The following is a 17,338-nucleotide window of genomic DNA, read 5'->3' on the forward strand; positions in this document are numbered from 1 at the left end:
CAGGGGATATGCTTGAAATGGCACCCTATGCCCTATACAGTGTATTACTACTGTGTATGGACCCTGGTTAAAAGTTAGGCATAGGATGCCATTTGGAACGCAACAAGGCTCACTCAGGCAGAAAGTAGCTAGGCCATAGGGTCAGCAGTTCACACTGAGGGATATGGTGCCATCAGTCCCCTATCGACCAGGCGATCGAGGAGGGTGGAGGGAGCCAGAGGAAAACATCTCCAACCCACATGGAACCTGTTCTTGACTCAATACAGCGATATGATGTCATCCCCACAAACACTGTCTGAGGCTGTTGATCCCAATCACTAATATAGATGGTGTGACGGGGTGGGATTTTATGACTGACAGTGGATTGACTTTGTTGCCCTCAGAGACACAGTATAGCTTTATATATACACGACTCTGGTTGTCCTTTACGGACTATCATAAAGTTTGTGTTAAGTCTAAAGGAGTGATCTTAAAGATGTCATACAGTGTACACCTTATAGGGCCCATAGATGTTATTAAAGTCCCTGGTGCTAACATGCGTAATGAGTCCTGATCGTGTTCACATTTTCAGACGGGTGTAGACAATTAGAGAACTGATTGTGATCAGATCTTCCAAGTATAAACTGACAAGATCATTACGAACGACACATGTTAGTGGCAGGTATAAACGCGACTAGAGAGGATAGAGGAATGCGGCTAAGAGCTAGATTCAATCTGTAATGCGGAAGATCCGCGTCATAGCGCTATTGACATTTTAAAGGCAATATTCCCACGTTAGCGGAGACTGCTTTCACGGTAAACGCTGCATATATCGGCTCAATCGGAAATGACCTTTACATTTCTAATGCAATCTGTAACACTTCAGCGATGCAGATTGAGTAGAGCACCTTAAGGTAATTTTCGATTGATTCGACATATGTAGTGTTTACCATGAACGCGGAAACATTGCCTTTAAAAGGTGCAGAGCTGAAAAGGGTGGATGGGATTTAATCTAGCCATACATCTAGACCCTTACGCCTAAAGGGCCATGGCCAAAAATGTCTGCTGACCCATTGGCTGTGGCCTGCAAGTTAAGGTCCTCTGTAGCTCAGCTGGTAGAGCACGGCGCTTGTAACGCCAAGGTAGTGGGTTCGATCCCCGGGACCACCCATACACATGACTATGAGTCGCTTTGGATAAAAGCGTCTGCTAAATGGCATATTATTATTATTATTATTATATTATTATTATTATAAGGTTCCAACTGGTGTCGCTACATTGAGCTTTTAGTAGTAATATGATTACGCAGAGAGAGAAATTGCTAAACATCAGGATATCCACCGAAATACAGCAATTTAGGCTGTGTTTACACAGGTAGCCCAAATCTGATATTTTGCCACTAATTGGTCTTTTGACCAATCAGATCTTTTGATAATAATAGGGCCAAAGATCAGAATTGGACTGCCTGTGTAAACGCAGCCGAAGTAATCCAGTACAAGCCTCTCTCTTAAGGCTGCGTTTACACAGGCAGCCCAATTCTGATCTTTTTTTCACTAATTGGTCTTTTGATCAATCAAATCAGCTCTGAAAAAGATCTAATGTGAAAAGATCTGATGTGATTGATCAAAACACCAATTAGTGGAAAAAATATAAGTAGCCTACCTACCCCTGGAGCTGACAGCCTACTAGCCTACTGCTGTATGACCGTTTGGGGAAATACCAGTCTCCAAGACTCATTGGCTGCATTTAGACAGGCATCCCAATTCTGATCTTTTTTCCACTATTATAGTCTTTTGACCAATCACAGGTCTTTTCACAGCAGATCTTTTTGAGCTGATCTGATTGGTCAAAAGATCAATTAGTGGGGGAAAAAAGGTAAGAATTGGGCTGCCTCCTTAACAGCAGCATTATTGCAGCTTTGAGACTTTGAAAAGACAGATGTTTTGTATATGCATGTGAGTGTAAGTAGCTTAGCCTGCATGCATTATCTACCTGATTTAAATTGTAATTAACTGGTTTTGAAAAGCCATTCAAGGTTATTCCTTTGATGCAATTAAAATTGCAACGTTCACTAAAGCAGGCCTAGTTTTCTGTATGAAATTCTACATGCTATTCTATTGCTGTATCGAAGTGGTGGAACATATGCTGCCATTGCCAACATGTGCAAAGCCAATATTTCTATTGTATTTATTATATTATATAGCATGTATTTGTCTGCACGAAAATGACTTTTTATAATGGGTGGATGTTTAAAACAAAACGGATTCAAGCTAATCCAGTCCCTTATCCATTGCTTGATTAGCCTATACAGAAATAATGGACAACATAGGATAGATCGTGAGAGAGCGTGGAACATGCGAGTTTAAACCGAATAGGGCCGAATCGACTTTTTTCATAATGAATTAGAGAAATCTTATGTATGTTTTAAAAGAAAAATGGTAGCCTTATAACAAGCTTATTAACTGTCTAAATATAGGAGACATAGGCTACTATTTATTTAACGAAATTATAAAATAAGGGAACATGAAATGGACCGTTCTGGAATTACTCAAAATGTTTTAAATCAAATGTTCCACCTGGCCTATGCATCAAACGAATTCCATTGTGCCAAGTCCAATTTCTAGTTCTTCAGTCCTGGTCGTGTTTGTTGGCAGGTGTTTCGAAAATACCCAAGATTGGTTGCAAATGTTTGTTTGATGCAAATTTGACAAATGCTGCCCACGTGTTCGGAGCCTACTCAAGCTAACATGTATAATGTTCTAGTTAGCAAGGGGCTGCGCACCTCAAATGACACCGTATTCCCTTTTTAGTCTCCACTATGTAGGAAATATAGATGCCATTTGGGACGCTGCCAGCGTGTTTATTTAGCTTGTACATAATATTCATCATTAAAGGGGCAATCTGGGATTCAAACAACAAAAATCAATGTCTATAATCATTAAATTATGTCAAAAAATGGATGTACCAACCCCAGATTGCGTACTCAAGCACGCGTGGCCGCTGATTAAAGACTTGCACCTGAGCTCTGTTATTTTACTTAGCCTATAATTTTTGGATTGAATTAATTAATAGACCAGATCACCTCAAATGTTTTGGCATGTCTTTAATTTGTTGATAGGTCCCTTGATCAACTTTCAGGTTTGTTGCAAATAGATGGCCTGTGCATTATGCATGTATTCCTATAAGAAAGATCATATGCCGCTAAAATGAAATAGTCCAATTCAATCTATTATAACTTCAAAGCCTAAAACTAATAAAGAACGGTGCCTTGTCAAATATTGTTTTTTGGTCATAGCCTTCAGAGTTCAACAATGTTGGATCTTTCTCCTTCTCAAGACCTGTCTTCCTCTGACAGTATCATTATCCGCGTGGCCTTCGCACACTGTTAAAACATGCACGTCTTAACAACCTTGCCAAAACGCCGCCAATTTTCCCTTTAAAAAAAAAAAAAGGAGTTTATGCCCTCGAGCTGCCCCCCTCTCCGCTTTTTGACCTGCTAACCTGGCCCCACCTAAGTAATTACCGCATCAGAGGCGGTGAGATTCTTCCAGGTTATTTTGGATAAACGCGACTCTTGGTGCTACACGGAAATACCGCGCGGTTAATTATATATGCGCATTCAATTACGCCGCGATCAAATATGACAGACTCAATATTTAAAGCGTTTTAACGCTGCGTGTCAAAAGAAAATACGTTTAAATTCCCTAAAGCAATAAGTTATTTTAGCGTTTCAATTTGACCACAGGGATTAAATAAACACTCTTAAAATGTATCCCTGTAGGCCTACAGGATGTATTTTAACTTGTCTTAATTATGGGAGTAATTTGCATAAATTCCCCCCGTTAGGCCTACACTTAGTCTAATTAACATCCCAACAAGCATATAAAACTAAAAGTGTGACTTGTTTAAATTAAAAACAGGATTCCTACATAAACTAGGGCATAGGCTACCCCTACCTGCACCCAAAACCAGTACAGGCCCCTATTTCAGTCCAAGTCAAGCACTGGGTGAACTTGTAGGCTAATTCCGGTCAAACACAGAATCCACTAAGAAATATGAGTTCACGGATCTTTATTGGATGGATATGTATGTAAGGGTGGTCGCCTTGAGATACATTCAACATTTCACTGGCATTTTGGAACAGTAAATCCACATTCTTAAAATGATTAATTTGACTCCAACAGGAAGTCAAGTGCTATTGTTAAAATATGTCAAATTTTACGATTGACAAATGCCAGAGTTAGGAGGTGTTTGAAATATGTTTAACTTTTAAAGATGTTTTCTTTTGAAAGACGGCAATCCTGATTGAGCATGATCCAATACATTTTTGCATCTATATTTTCTTATTTCGTTTCTCCAAGACATTTCAAGTTGTCAAAGGTATTTTTTTTTTCTATAAGGAAAACAACGTATATAAAATGGAACTTTATGGCCAATTCGTTCTCTTTGGAATATTTGGAAAGATTTACATCGGCAATAGTTGTTTCAAAGTTCTTATTAAACAATTTCAAATTCAGAAACACCAACTAAACGTGGTCACTGTAACTGACCCAAATACATATATACATATTTCAGCGCCTTTATGTCGCTGACTAAAATCTCTTTCATCCTAAAAATAACATTTCAGAAATAAAAACACAATTTGATTGGGAATGGACGGAGGTAAGCAGCGCGTGCACTGGCACGGTGACAGGTTGGTAATCCTCATCATTCTAGAGACAGACATGAGTGCATCGCCAGAGCCAGGACGGGAGGACGCTAGGTCACACAAGTTTGGTTGAAACATTTGTTAAAACAGTCCAACGTTAAAAGGTCATCCTGTATCTTCGAAACATTTGTTCATTGACAAAAGTAAAAACGACCTTTCAATTAAGTCCACAGCCCTCTCTCTGCTCAAGTTGTTTTCATTAAAAATTAAAATATTTAAAAAAGGGACCGTTTTTTTTAAATAATAAAAATAAAAGTCCAATCAATGAACTTCTGTCCATCCAAACTATCATTGCTGTTACTTTTTAAAGTTCATATACTTTTCTCTTTAAAAATCAACAAATTAGGAGTGAGGAAACCAAATAGGGAAGGAGGGGATATACAGAAGGGGGGAAAAAAGTCAACCAATCACAAGACATGAGTCCCCTGGTCTTTGTAGTCCTCACAAGACTTGGAACCTCCAGGAGGCCTGGTCTTTGTAGTCCAAGCAGTCGCTGGCATTAAAGTTGAGTTTCCACGAGGAGGCCGCCGTCTGCTCTTTATAATCCAGGCAGTCTGAGCCGTTGAAGGCCAGGCCGGAGCCTCCGTAAGCCTGGTGATGGTGGTGGTGGTGGTGTCCTGAAGACTGACTGATATGGTGGTGAGGGTGACCCGACATGGAAGAGGCAGTCATGGGGCTGAGTTGGTGGTGTGGGTGAGAGTGCATGGGGGCCAGGTAGGAGCCGCAGTCCACCCCGCTGAAGTAGGAACTGGACGGGGTAGGGTTGTAGGAGCCGTAGCCTGTGGTCTGGTTGTAGGACATGGGATAGGAGGCGGCCGAGACCGACCCCGAGACCGACCCCGAGACCGACCGCTGCATGCAGGAGGCGTTGGGCGGTGGTCCGGGGGGCTCGGCGAGCGGCGGGGCAGAGGCGGGTGTTAACGGGCCGTTGCCCGGGGAGATGGCGGGACTCCAAATGGACGAGACGGTGCTGATGGAGGTAGAGGTGTTGCTGAGGCCTGCCCCCGCGTGATTGGTGGAGGAGGAGGAAGAAGAGGAGACTGCGCTGGAGACAGCAGGTGGGGTGAACTGGCCGCTGCTCTCCGACCCTGTGCTCTCCCTCGCCGGAGATGACTTCTTCTTGGCCGGACGGGCCTTGGCACTGTTGCCGCTCTGTGCCTGCTGCCGACACTTCGCCCGCCGGTTCTTGAACCACACCTAGATCCAAACAAAGAGAATCAACTGTTAAACACACCTAGAACCTATCAACCATTAAAACACACCTAGAACCAAACAAATGTTAAAACCACACCTAACCAAAACAACTAACCGAACCAAGAGCTAGCCAACCCAGCCATCAGAGACAACAAGCTCTCACAATACAGTTCTAAAGAGAAAAGGCCATGATGGAATAACAGAGTTGGTGTAATTAGGTATCAATGTTAATTTTCACCCAGGCATGTTCCCTTCTACCAGCATGGGTCTCTAGTTTCATACCTTGTTTGCGTCCCAAATCGCACCCTATTCCCTACATAGTGCACTACTTTTGACCAGAGCCCTTTGGGACACCCTATGGGTCCTGGTCAAAAGTAGTGCACTATGTAGGGAATAGGGTGCCATTTGGGATGCAGACCTTGTAGATAACAGGCTATAGAGTTTCTCTTCGGAGCAGGGTAACTCCATAGCACCAAGAGGGGAGGATCATGTAGAGCATTTGGTTTCACACGCATTCTGACAACAACAACTCAGAAAGAGAGGTTGGCCTTGGTGACGACCTCATGTTCTGAGCAAATGGTTTAAAAAAGGCATGAGTAGTCTATGGGACTGTGTGTGAGAGAGACTTATGTTAAGTTTAACAAAACGATTTCTAAAACGGCATTGTAGGCATCCAAAAGTGAACCTCTGAATTGGTGCTCATATTCTAGGTCTAGCCTATACGTCTCTACCCTGGATGGCATTCCGTTTAGATAATAACAAGTGTTGAATAAACTACAGATCAGAAAGACCACCATTCCTCAGATAGTCACATGATATAGCCAATAATATGTGGAGAGAGGCCACCCAGTCAATAGCTCACCAATCACTAGTACAAGCTCAATGACTTTATGGGGAAACTTCATCGCTGCACTATTGAAGCTAACTGCTAGCCGTGAGAAGTATGGCTTAAGTAAAGTATTTGTTCTATGGAGCACAAGAGGGGACTACAGGGGTGGGCGGCTATATTGTGCGTCACTGAGTTGGTTACAACAACCCTAATCCTTGAACCAATCCCTGAGATTTCAATGAATCGCTGTCTCCCAAAAAGCAGAGTGAATGCAGTTAAAAAGGTTGACATTTTACCTGGACCCTGGATTCCGGAAGGTTAATTTTCAGTGCGACCTCTTCCCGCATGAAGATATCCGGATACCTAGTTTTAGCAAAGAGCGACTCGAGGATGTCCAACTGCGAGCGCGTGAACGTGGTCCGCTCCCGACGCTGTTTTCTAGGCGTCGCTGGAACAGAGAGAGCAAGAGAGATTTGAAATTAAAGCTTTAAAATGATTTGTGTCTATATTTAGAAGAAAGACTAATCATATTTAGACAATTATTCATGCCACTTGAGCAATATTCAGCTTAGTCTGTTTGTCTTACCAGCCAACATTTCATTGTGTGGAAATAGATAAGACAACATCGGACTGTATATAAATATTCGATGTAGCCCGCCAACTATAACAAATACAAACTATCCAAAAATACTATAGCCTAATTGTGGAAACTAAAAATCTATTTATTTTTACTTTTTCCATGGCTAACCATGCGTAAATCCACTTCAAATAAAGTTTGATTTCGAGTTGTAGCCTATTAAGCTCAGATTCAATATTATCTTTATCCAACATTTTGCGTCCTCAAGCCCGGACCAGGCCTAAACCACCAGTGTGCGCACTGCTGATATTATCGTTGGCTGCTCAGACATGTTGTATGTTTGGTTACTGACAATAGGTTGCCTATAGGTTTGTCCTTATAGGTTCCATTTCCATTTGGAGAGAGACATCCTGGAGTGTGAGAGCCCCGGGCGCTGGGCCGTGCACCGAACTAGCCTGACATCCAGAACCTGTTTCGCTAAAACATTCCACTCAAACACGGGCGGATGCGAGGCGCTTATCCCTACCTGGGTAGCCCACAGACGGGTGCAGTAGGTCCATGGCGGCGCCGCTGAGCCCTAGGCCGTTCATGCCGTAGGGGGGCTGTTTGAGGTATGACATCATGCTAGAGGCAGTCACGGGTCCCCCCAGATCTTGCCAATAGTTCGATTTCCCCCGATGTTGCAGCTTGACGGGAGAGGGGCCCGATGTAAGTCACTGCAAAAAGAAATGTATCGATTAACACAAATAGTTCGATGTAAATCACTGCTGGATTAAGACAAATATTTCGACTGGTAAACAATGATCATATGCTGTACTTTTAATACACAAGAAAAGCCTGTTTGGTATGAAAATGGCAAATTGTAGGGCTTTTCAAAACTTAAATGACTTAGTCTTTTGGCAAATACGCACTGTTTTTCTTCATTTGAGATGCATTGGAAATGGCCTGTTTAAGATTTCCAAAGTTGAACTAAATATTGTTTAGTTAGACATTCCGTGATCTACAATGAATATTTTCCTCTTTGCTTCTCTAAACTACAGTACAGGCCTGCTGGAGTATTCCTAACTATAATAATCACTATATGATTAGTCTTGAAGAGATATATATATATCATAATATGCTTAAGAAAAATGTATTAATTAAATTAATGTAGGCTACAACAAAGTGCAACAAAAACAAATGAAAATATAACAAAATAATCCCCCGAGTGATTCTCTTTTTGGTTAAAACTGCGTGGTTTATGTATGACATTTTTTTTTTTTTTTAATTCGTATAGACTACATGGAACATAATGTATTGTTAGCGTCTATTCTACTTCAATAGGCAACCAAAAACCATATGAAGTTGTTAAACTAGTAATATTAAGCAATTATTTACGTTTGTTTATTATGTGCGGGCCGTTTCCTAGAACCCAAATGATAAAAACTAAAAGTCCAATGCCTCATGTCTGAACTGGACAGCCCATATTTTAGACTATCATAATTGTGCATTATCTCCATTTTGTCGTTTAGCCCATCTTGTTGAATAAACGTTACAAATAGCCTAAGTGTTGGGCTATCGGTTTGATATGCACCCCACTTGAATCCATTGGACTCAATTACACACAGTCAGCATGGGCCATTGTCTCTACCCCGTGGCCTGTAGGCTGTCGAACCATATAAACTCAGAAAATGGTTATTTGGGTATATATGATGAGAGCTGGGTCAAACTATGGTGCTATGGAGTAATAATCCATTTTGAGAAATAGTTATCTTTGATTGGGCCAAATAAAGTTGCTCTGGTCCGGGGTTGTGTACGTGTGAGTAGGCCTCGTTTCCAAAGCGTCTCATTTATGTTCAAACTGAAACAGTCAAATAGAAACTCAGTCTTTGAGCCCTGAATGACAACCATTGGGGAATAATTTTTTACTATCAACTACTATTTAGAGCTTTTAGCCTCATTCTATTGCAAAAAAAGTTAGTTTAGCATAAGTACAAATTGGAGTCCTTGAGTAGCCTAAAAGCTGGAAAGGTATAGCCTAAAAACATAGCCACACTTCACTGCATAGGTTGATTGTTGACATTTAGAAGCCAACATTTCACTTGCCACTTCCAATTATCGTTAGGCTACTAACGTCCACGGAGGGGGAAACAATCCAAAATTAATAAGCTGGAAATTAAATTGACGTTAACGAGCGGAAACTCATCTATTCTATTCACCGAGATGACTATCTGGCCCCCGTGCTGTGCGACCCAAACCCCGGCTCTTTTTTCTCTGTATTCGGACGGTTCTTTTAAACGACATTTTCAGCCCCTGCTCTGTTGGGGGAGCGATTTGAAAAAGACGACATCTTCGTGCAAATGAACCCAATTAGAATTTAGATTAGTCCTCGGGGGTGAACATTTCAGAAGTGTCCTTATCAGCAAAATAAATTTAACAAAACCCCCATACACGCCTCTCCAATTATCTACTAAGTAGTTCAGACATTTTAACGGTCCAATTGCTATCCTCCCCCCCCAAAAAAAAAAAAATTCGCATGCTTCAATTGTAATGAAAATATCAAGTTATTAGGCCCTAGAAGTTGACAACTCGTACAAAAATTAATCGAATTCAACTTGAAGTCGCCCACTCAGGGGATTTTACACAAGTATTAATTGATCATTCATTTAATAATAGATTAGACACAATGGGAGTAAAAATGAAACGCGCACATATACATTATTATCGGATTTTAAGCCAAATAAACAGCCTGTATACATTTATCACTCTTTCCGATTGCCACACAACGCAAACAGTAGGAAATGCTGATTAAAGGTTGTTTCAAATGCAGGACAAACTAATTTACGCACAAAGAAGAAAGATTGAAGTTGGAGGATCGTTTTTCAATCTAAACCATTAAAGTAACTTACCTTTTTCTCTCCTTCCTATCCCCAAGCTTCTCTCCTTTATTAGCCTGGTAGAGGCGACCAGATGAACACAATGCGGCTATCCACCAATACCGAGGAAGTCTGGATGGCAACCCGAAGAGAGAGAACTCAAGACCGCGACTACAACTCAAAAACAAATACAGAGCAAACTGTTCATTATGGAGAAGAGCTGTAGCCTATTGGTTCTCACTTCTCACCCAGCACGTGCCCTGTCGTTGTTTCACTGTGAAGGTTTCCGGGTGTTTAAAAACCAAATAAATCAAACTAATTTGCTTGAGCTTTGCGTGGTGTCTGTCACTGTGTTTAGGTGATTGCTAATGTAGACGGATGGAGATTGATCACATTCCCACTACCCTGCCCCTCTATGAGCATAGGACACCTGCCGATCCACCCACTCTATCCAATCAGTGCGCGTCCTCTCTCTGACAGACAGCGGGAGTTGCCACTCAGCGCTCAGAGCAGCTGTAGAAGCCCCTCCCCTTTCGGTCGAGGACAACAAACCCGGACAAACCCAGTCCGGACATATTCTCAAAAGGGGAAAATATTTCAGACAGATTGGCAAAGTGGCTCATACCACCAGTTTTTGCTGTGCACTCTTCTGAACAGACCAATTACGCATCGAATAAATAGCCAAATATTATATAGGCTAGACCGACCTATTTTGGAGACCAACATGGGATTTGACCGAAATGACAATTATTGTATTCTTAAATATACTTTTATTATTTATATATTTATCAAAAAGAAACGGCAACAGCGCAAACTAACAGGCCCCAAAACGGACTCTTTAATCTGTGGTTGAGAGCAAGTGCAAGCTATAGCCGAGTCGAATATACTTTTTGAACATTGTCAATAACTGGAAATAAATAATGTTTTTCAATGAGATGTCCGAAAAGCGGATATGACTAACTTGTCCACACAAAAAAGGGAGGTATTTCGAATTCAATGTTCTTTTCTTTTTCTTTACAAAAACACAGAACGAACAGGCTACCAGAAAGAGCACAAATATAACACATTTAAGCAAGTTGATTTGGTATCATGCTTATTTCCGCCGGGGCGCGTGGGCCTTTAGGTTCAGGTCACTAAAAACATTAATCAGAGCTGTTCCAGCCGGAAGAAACCAACACGTTTATATTCGAATTCCGTGGTTAGTTGACCAACAACATATAACCCATTTCTCTTAAGAGAATCGTCGATGAGAAAGTATAAATTATCCTTTGAAAAAATATCTTCCATTCAATACATTTGAGGAATGTCTTTCAATAGAGAGAATGTGACGTAAATAAAAGGGAAAAAGTTAAATTGATCCATTTTCATTTGTATTGTGACCTCCAGCTCATGAATATGAATTAGTTCTAATCCCCCACTTAGAATTACATTTCAGAATGGTCGGCGTTAAGTTTAATAGGGATAGACCGTCAACTCACAGACAAGAAAACCAAGAAAAACTCTACCAATCCAGGAAAAAAGAAATGAATTCAACACATATAAAAAGAAAAGACGGGAACCCCATTCTCGAGCCCCGGAATCAAATCCAATAATTGCTAAATCTCACTTTCCAACACCCCTTGTAAAGAAATACCCCCAACAAAATACTCGTAACAGAATATCAGGGGGGTGCACTGTTGCCGTAACCGTTTCTCAAAGGGTCGCGAGTAGGAGATGCTCGCGGGACGTTAATAAGAGCTCGCTCGGCCTCTTCTGTTGATCTCACAAAATCAACTCATTTTGAGGCACGAGCTGAAAGCGAGCTAATGTTCAAAGCAAGTGACAGTGGCCTCTAGGAACGAAATTACATTTGTACTATATAGGACCATCCAATCAAAGACACCCTTTAGGTTCCCCCGTCTATAGCCTATAAAAAGTCATCGACAAGAGCACTTGAAAAGAAAGACGCTGCTGTGGATGGGAAACGAAAAGGGGGAAGAAAGTGATTTGTTGTTGTGTGTGAACGTCTATATACATGCATAGTGATGCCGTGCTCTCTATAGGCCCTGGTGTTATTACAGCTCGAGAGGCAGAGCGAGAGAAAGAGAGGGCCCAGGCCTTGACCATGGCTCCAGCCCAGCCCGGACTAAATTCCTCCACCCACTCAAACAAACCACTAGGCCGATTTCATTCCCACGAGTGAAATCATCATGCAAAAAGGACTTGTAACAAATATAGTACTCAATCCCAACACAAAAGAGACGCGTAATTCTTAAATTCTGCATGACAATTGAGCACAGATTTTCTTGTTTTTCCTCCTGATGTTGGTTGAAACCCTGTGATAAACCCCGAACAAGTATCAAGTTATCAAATTGCACCAACCTTTTGTAATAAGAGTATTTTGTCTAATCCCAAATTGCTGTCGAATTTTCTTAATGCTGAGCTCGTAAAGCCTAGGATTAGGAAGCGAGGGTGAGGAGAGGAGAGAGGAGGGGAAAAAGTTTTGTCCCTTTAGCCGGCAGGATTGGAAGAGGGAAGAGAAGAAGGTCTCGCGGATGTTGTCGGAGCTTGTTAAAACGATGAAGCATAAAATACGATATTGTAAGAACCCAGCTCGAGAGGGGAACGGTGGGCTACATGGGTGCCTTGGTACATTTTTCGACGCAGGAAGGTATAATTCAGACTGGCCGAGCAGTTCTCAGCACCTGCGAGGTGAGGCCACAGACTTCAAAGCCTCCACGAGCCACAATACTCAGGAGATAATCCGCTCGCACTGCACAAAAAGGATTCTACACCATGCGGCTGCAGAGCTCCAAAAACGGCTTTTTACGCTGCGCGTTTGAGACGTTCGTTTCTATTATCTGTAAAATGTATATATATTTAAAAAAAAACTATAGGCATTTTTATCGGCTGCTTGGCTAATTTAGGATCATAAGGCGACCATGCATGGTACACACCCAGGTAAGAAAGTATTCATTTGAGTTTTTGGAAAATACAAATCGTTTAGAACAATACGATGTATTCTTTCCATCATCTGGATTGATTGGTCTTTTATCGAGACTTTTGGAAAATGACAAACATAAAAAGATAACCCTTTAAAAGTATCGATAAACTGCAGAATAAGCGCACATTTCAACTAGGCTATAAATTGAGAAAGGTGAAAAGTGTTTTCTTTTTTGCTAAATAAATAAAATGCATATAGGCCTAATAGCCTACTCTAAAATTAAATTATTTAAAGTTGACCATATTCTGCATTTAAGTTTATTATTCCCTATTTTCAATAGGAAGTTGTATAGCATAATTAAATACATGTGAACGGATAGGCCAAAATCAAAGTTATCAAACATCTATTTCATAATCATAAAACGAGACTTTAGCCTAACTAAAAATACTGACCTAAGTAAACACAGCGTGCAGGATATTAGAAACAAATAGCCCAAGTGTGTTTAAACACCCTGAGTAGATAAATGCCAAAATAATTACAATGTAGTGCCATGGTCATTTCAGACCATCACAATTCCATTTAGATCACACACACCATGATGCAACTGTAATGCATTATTACAATCTACCACTCTCCCCCCTCTCCTTTTTTCTCCGTCAAAGCTCTGTGATTTGTTAAGGCAACAAACAAATGTCCTTCACCGACTGGGGTGTAATCGTTTGTGAACGCCATTACGGCGCGCAGCTTTATTCAACAGATTATAGCCAACCCGTGATAACTGCAGTATAATACTAACTAGAAACAAAGCGCCTTGGGGGACGTAATATGTATGGATGTACAGTCGGTCCCAAGCAGGGAACCGATCAGCAAATTAATTGGAAAGTATTAGAAAGGCTAGGGAGGAGGTCAGCTGTCAAAACCTATTTTCTTTATTTAATCGGGGATGGATGAGAGAGAGAGAGTGGATGCTGCCTGTGACCATAGCTCCAAAACCACTACACGGTCTCCAGCTCCGCGCCTCTCCAATTCAACTCAAACCCCCCTTGCCTTTTCCACTGCGTCAAAACCAGGCGAGGGAGAGAGGGACAGCATCTGCTCTCGGTACAAAGTGATTTGGGCTAATCTTCCTCCGAGGAAAAGGCTATATAGGCTACTCGGCATCGAGCTCAAAGAAAATCGGACGCAAATACTAATTTATAAACATGCATAAAGCCAATGGGAATTCAGCAGAGCTGCATGTAATAAGCATTGCTAAACGCTGTCTGCAGTTCGACATTAAAACACTTCTGTTGGCCTATTTCAACGAAAAGCACACTAGCATTTGAAAAACTTCTACAAACATAATTGACTTTTAATTTAGAAAACGTAGCCTACCACTCGCACCGGGCAACAACTATGGCCCGCTTCATTGTTGGGATATTTCAGGAATTTCGAATATTGCAAAATAATGAAATTAATGCAACATTTAAAAGAGGTTTAAAACTTCCCAAAAGCTAGGACATAACAACTTAAACGAAGACAATGTCACATTATAAACAATACTAATACTATTCATTATTTGTAGGCTACAGGAAAACATCATATTAAAAACCCCAAATGAAATATAGTCCTACATTGATGATCAAACACTCATGATCAAATAGGAATATTATATTTCAGCGGCCTCAGGTAAAGTTTTGTACGAGGGCTTGTAGCCTACAGCCTACTCCATAGGGCTCCAAAAACACATCACCAAACACCTGTAATGGAGTATGAAAGCTTAGGACTTTATTGAAGACTTGTGTTATGACAGTGGAATAAATAATCAAACAGGTAAATGTTCACACGTTAAGACAGCAGCTGCAACGGATGTAGTGGAACCCATAGAAATATAATTACTAGAATGATCTGATGGGCTTTGCCCTTTCTGGTAATTACATTTCTATTGTTAGAACCAGGATATCGATGCACAAATAAAAGCAACATATTACCTCTTCTTCAGTATGTATACAATAAATATAAACAAAACGCCCTTTTGATTAAAATGCGCGAAATGCAAGAATATGACATGGTTGTGTTGTGATTCTGGTTTACTAATAACAAGTATAGCCCGTAGAATTCCTACTACGACCATAAAACGGCAATAAATAAAAGTTATTCTGTTTTCAACTGCTTGCGGCATTGATGCCGGAAAAAGTTTTTTTGTTCGCTATTTGTCAGAGCAGTGATGAAAATATACAAAATGACAGCTGGACACGACCCCCGCCTCAGCTCCGCTCCACCCCCCCCCCCTCCCTCCCTCCCTCCCTCCCCCCTTATCACCGAGCCAGCTCTTCTTCTGCAATGTTTGGTAAACCGCATTCAAGCGAACAAAAAAATCATAACAGTTTTTCGGTTTATGAACTGCATCTTGTGTTCCTCTCTTGAGATATCGTACAGTTAAAAACATTACACACAGTCAAGTAATAAACATAGCTTGAAAATACTGATATCGTGAATTATACTCTTTTTTTTTTTTTTAGTCCAATTGAATTAATAAACGTCAGTACAATATCATAGGCTATCATCATCAACGATTAAAAAAAACAAAATCCCCCATAAAAGAACTTGTGCTGTTCCTCAAAACCACTAGAAAGGAATCTCTCTCTCCTAGCTCCTCAACATTGAAACATTCTGCCAGAGAAGGCTGTGTCTGAAATTAAATGTTCAGGTCTCAGGTAAAATTCCAAAGCCATATAGGATACAACCATCTCTTTTTTTCCTTTAGAATCATGATTATTTGATATTTCAATCCCTCCCTTGGTAGTTTTCCACTGGGCTGTATATTCCATCATTTATATGTATATTAAATACAAGTACCTTGCTTGATAAAGCAACAACACAACAAAATAAAAATAAAGTCTATAGTATAAGTGGGACACATTTCCATGTCAGTATAAAGCTGGTTCAAGGCATCATGGGCTCTCATCATCACAGAGCCTTTATACCTCCCAAATGACACCCTATCTCCTATATAGTGAGGGCCCTGGTCAAAAGTAGTGCACTTTATAGGGAATAGGGTTCCATTTGGGATGCTGCCTTTTAGTTTAGCAGTAAAACAATCACAGCCCTTGACCAAAAAAACAACGACTGGATTTCAATTTCAGGGTTCAAATAAACATAATAATATAGGTTTATCAAATAGTCAATATAATGGTATAATAATAATAATAATAATAATGTCAATATAATGGTATAATAACAACAACAATAATAATAATAGTCAATATAATAATAATAATAATAATAATAATAATACAATTCTTGTATCGATCGACCAAATATTGTAGCCTACATCCGTGTCCCAAATGGCCCCCTCTTCCCTGTATAGTGCACTATGTTGCCCTGGTCAAAAGTACTATATAGGACAGAGGGTGCCATTTGGGACGCAGACTATATATGTGTGTGTGTGTGTGTGTGTGTGAGAAATGAAAGGACAATCATTGAAGGACACACTTCTCTTCCTTCTTGGCCATCTTGCCTTTGTTCTGCTCGAGGGTTCTCTCCAGGTGCTCATCTTCCTCCTCCGCCCTGCGGAACACAGCGAGGTCAAAGGTTAGAGATCAGGAGGTCACATGATACAGGAGGGAGACAGGTAGAGGTACAGCAGACACAGGACTGTACACAGAGGGTGGGTGCCATGGCAACGGTCGCCATGCCACCTGTGAATGGAGCGGCGGCGTGCCAGGAGAGCAGATTTGACCTTTAACCCCCTGCAGCATGGCACCCTATTGGCTGATATCAGTCGCTCTTTATGGTTGTGTGTGCGCGTGAGTGTCAGTATCTGTGTGTGTGACTGTGTGTGTGTGTGAGAGAGTGTGAAAATGTGCGCGTGTTTGTGTATGTGTGTGTAGTATGTGTGTGAGACGTACTGTTTCTCCTGTGCATCGAGGTCTCTGACCAGCGCGTCTCGTTTGTTGACCAGTATGACCAGTTCATCCAGCAGCAGCTGCTCTCTTCTCTTCTGAGCCTCCGTTTTCTGCCAGTCTGGAGTGGAGAGAAAAGATTAGGAACTACTACTACTACAGTACTACTACAATACTACTACAGTACTACTACAATACCACTACAATACCACTACAGTGCTACTACAGTACTATTACAGTACTACTACAATACCACTACAGTACTACTACAATACCACTACAGTGCTACTACAGTACTACTACAATACTACTACAGTGCTACTACAGTACTACTACAATACCACTACAGTGCTACTACAGTACTACTACAATACCACTACAGTATTACT

At 41.0% G+C, this 17,338-nt stretch overlaps 1 protein-coding gene and 1 long non-coding RNA gene across 2 annotated transcripts; both read right to left on the bottom strand.

Annotated features, from left to right (window-relative positions):
* Positions 1–4,034: 4,034 nt before the first annotated feature.
* Positions 4,035–7,910, bottom strand: LOC311115033 (homeobox protein OTX1 B-like; the record flags this gene model as incomplete). The annotated part of the gene is made up of 3 exons (XM_084190249.1): positions 4,035–5,884; positions 7,007–7,158; positions 7,814–7,910. 3 exons carry the CDS (start codon positions 7,908–7,910, stop codon positions 5,129–5,131), a joined length of 1,005 nt encoding a protein of 334 aa, XP_084046375.1. The 3' UTR covers positions 4,035–5,128.
* Positions 7,911–14,810: 6,900 nt separating this feature from the next.
* LOC311115034 lies at positions 14,811–17,111 on the bottom strand. The gene is made up of 2 exons (XR_014611187.1): positions 16,956–17,111; positions 14,811–16,614 (listed from the first exon to the last, which is right to left on the bottom strand). It is a non-coding gene; the product is annotated as an uncharacterized lncRNA (long non-coding RNA).
* Positions 17,112–17,338: the final 227 nt, after the last annotated feature.

This window comes from Coregonus lavaretus (genome assembly GCF_964263955.1).
Source record: "Coregonus lavaretus genome assembly, contig: HAP1_SCAFFOLD_4202, whole genome shotgun sequence".
Classification (NCBI taxonomy): domain Eukaryota; kingdom Metazoa; phylum Chordata; class Actinopteri; order Salmoniformes; family Salmonidae; genus Coregonus; species Coregonus lavaretus.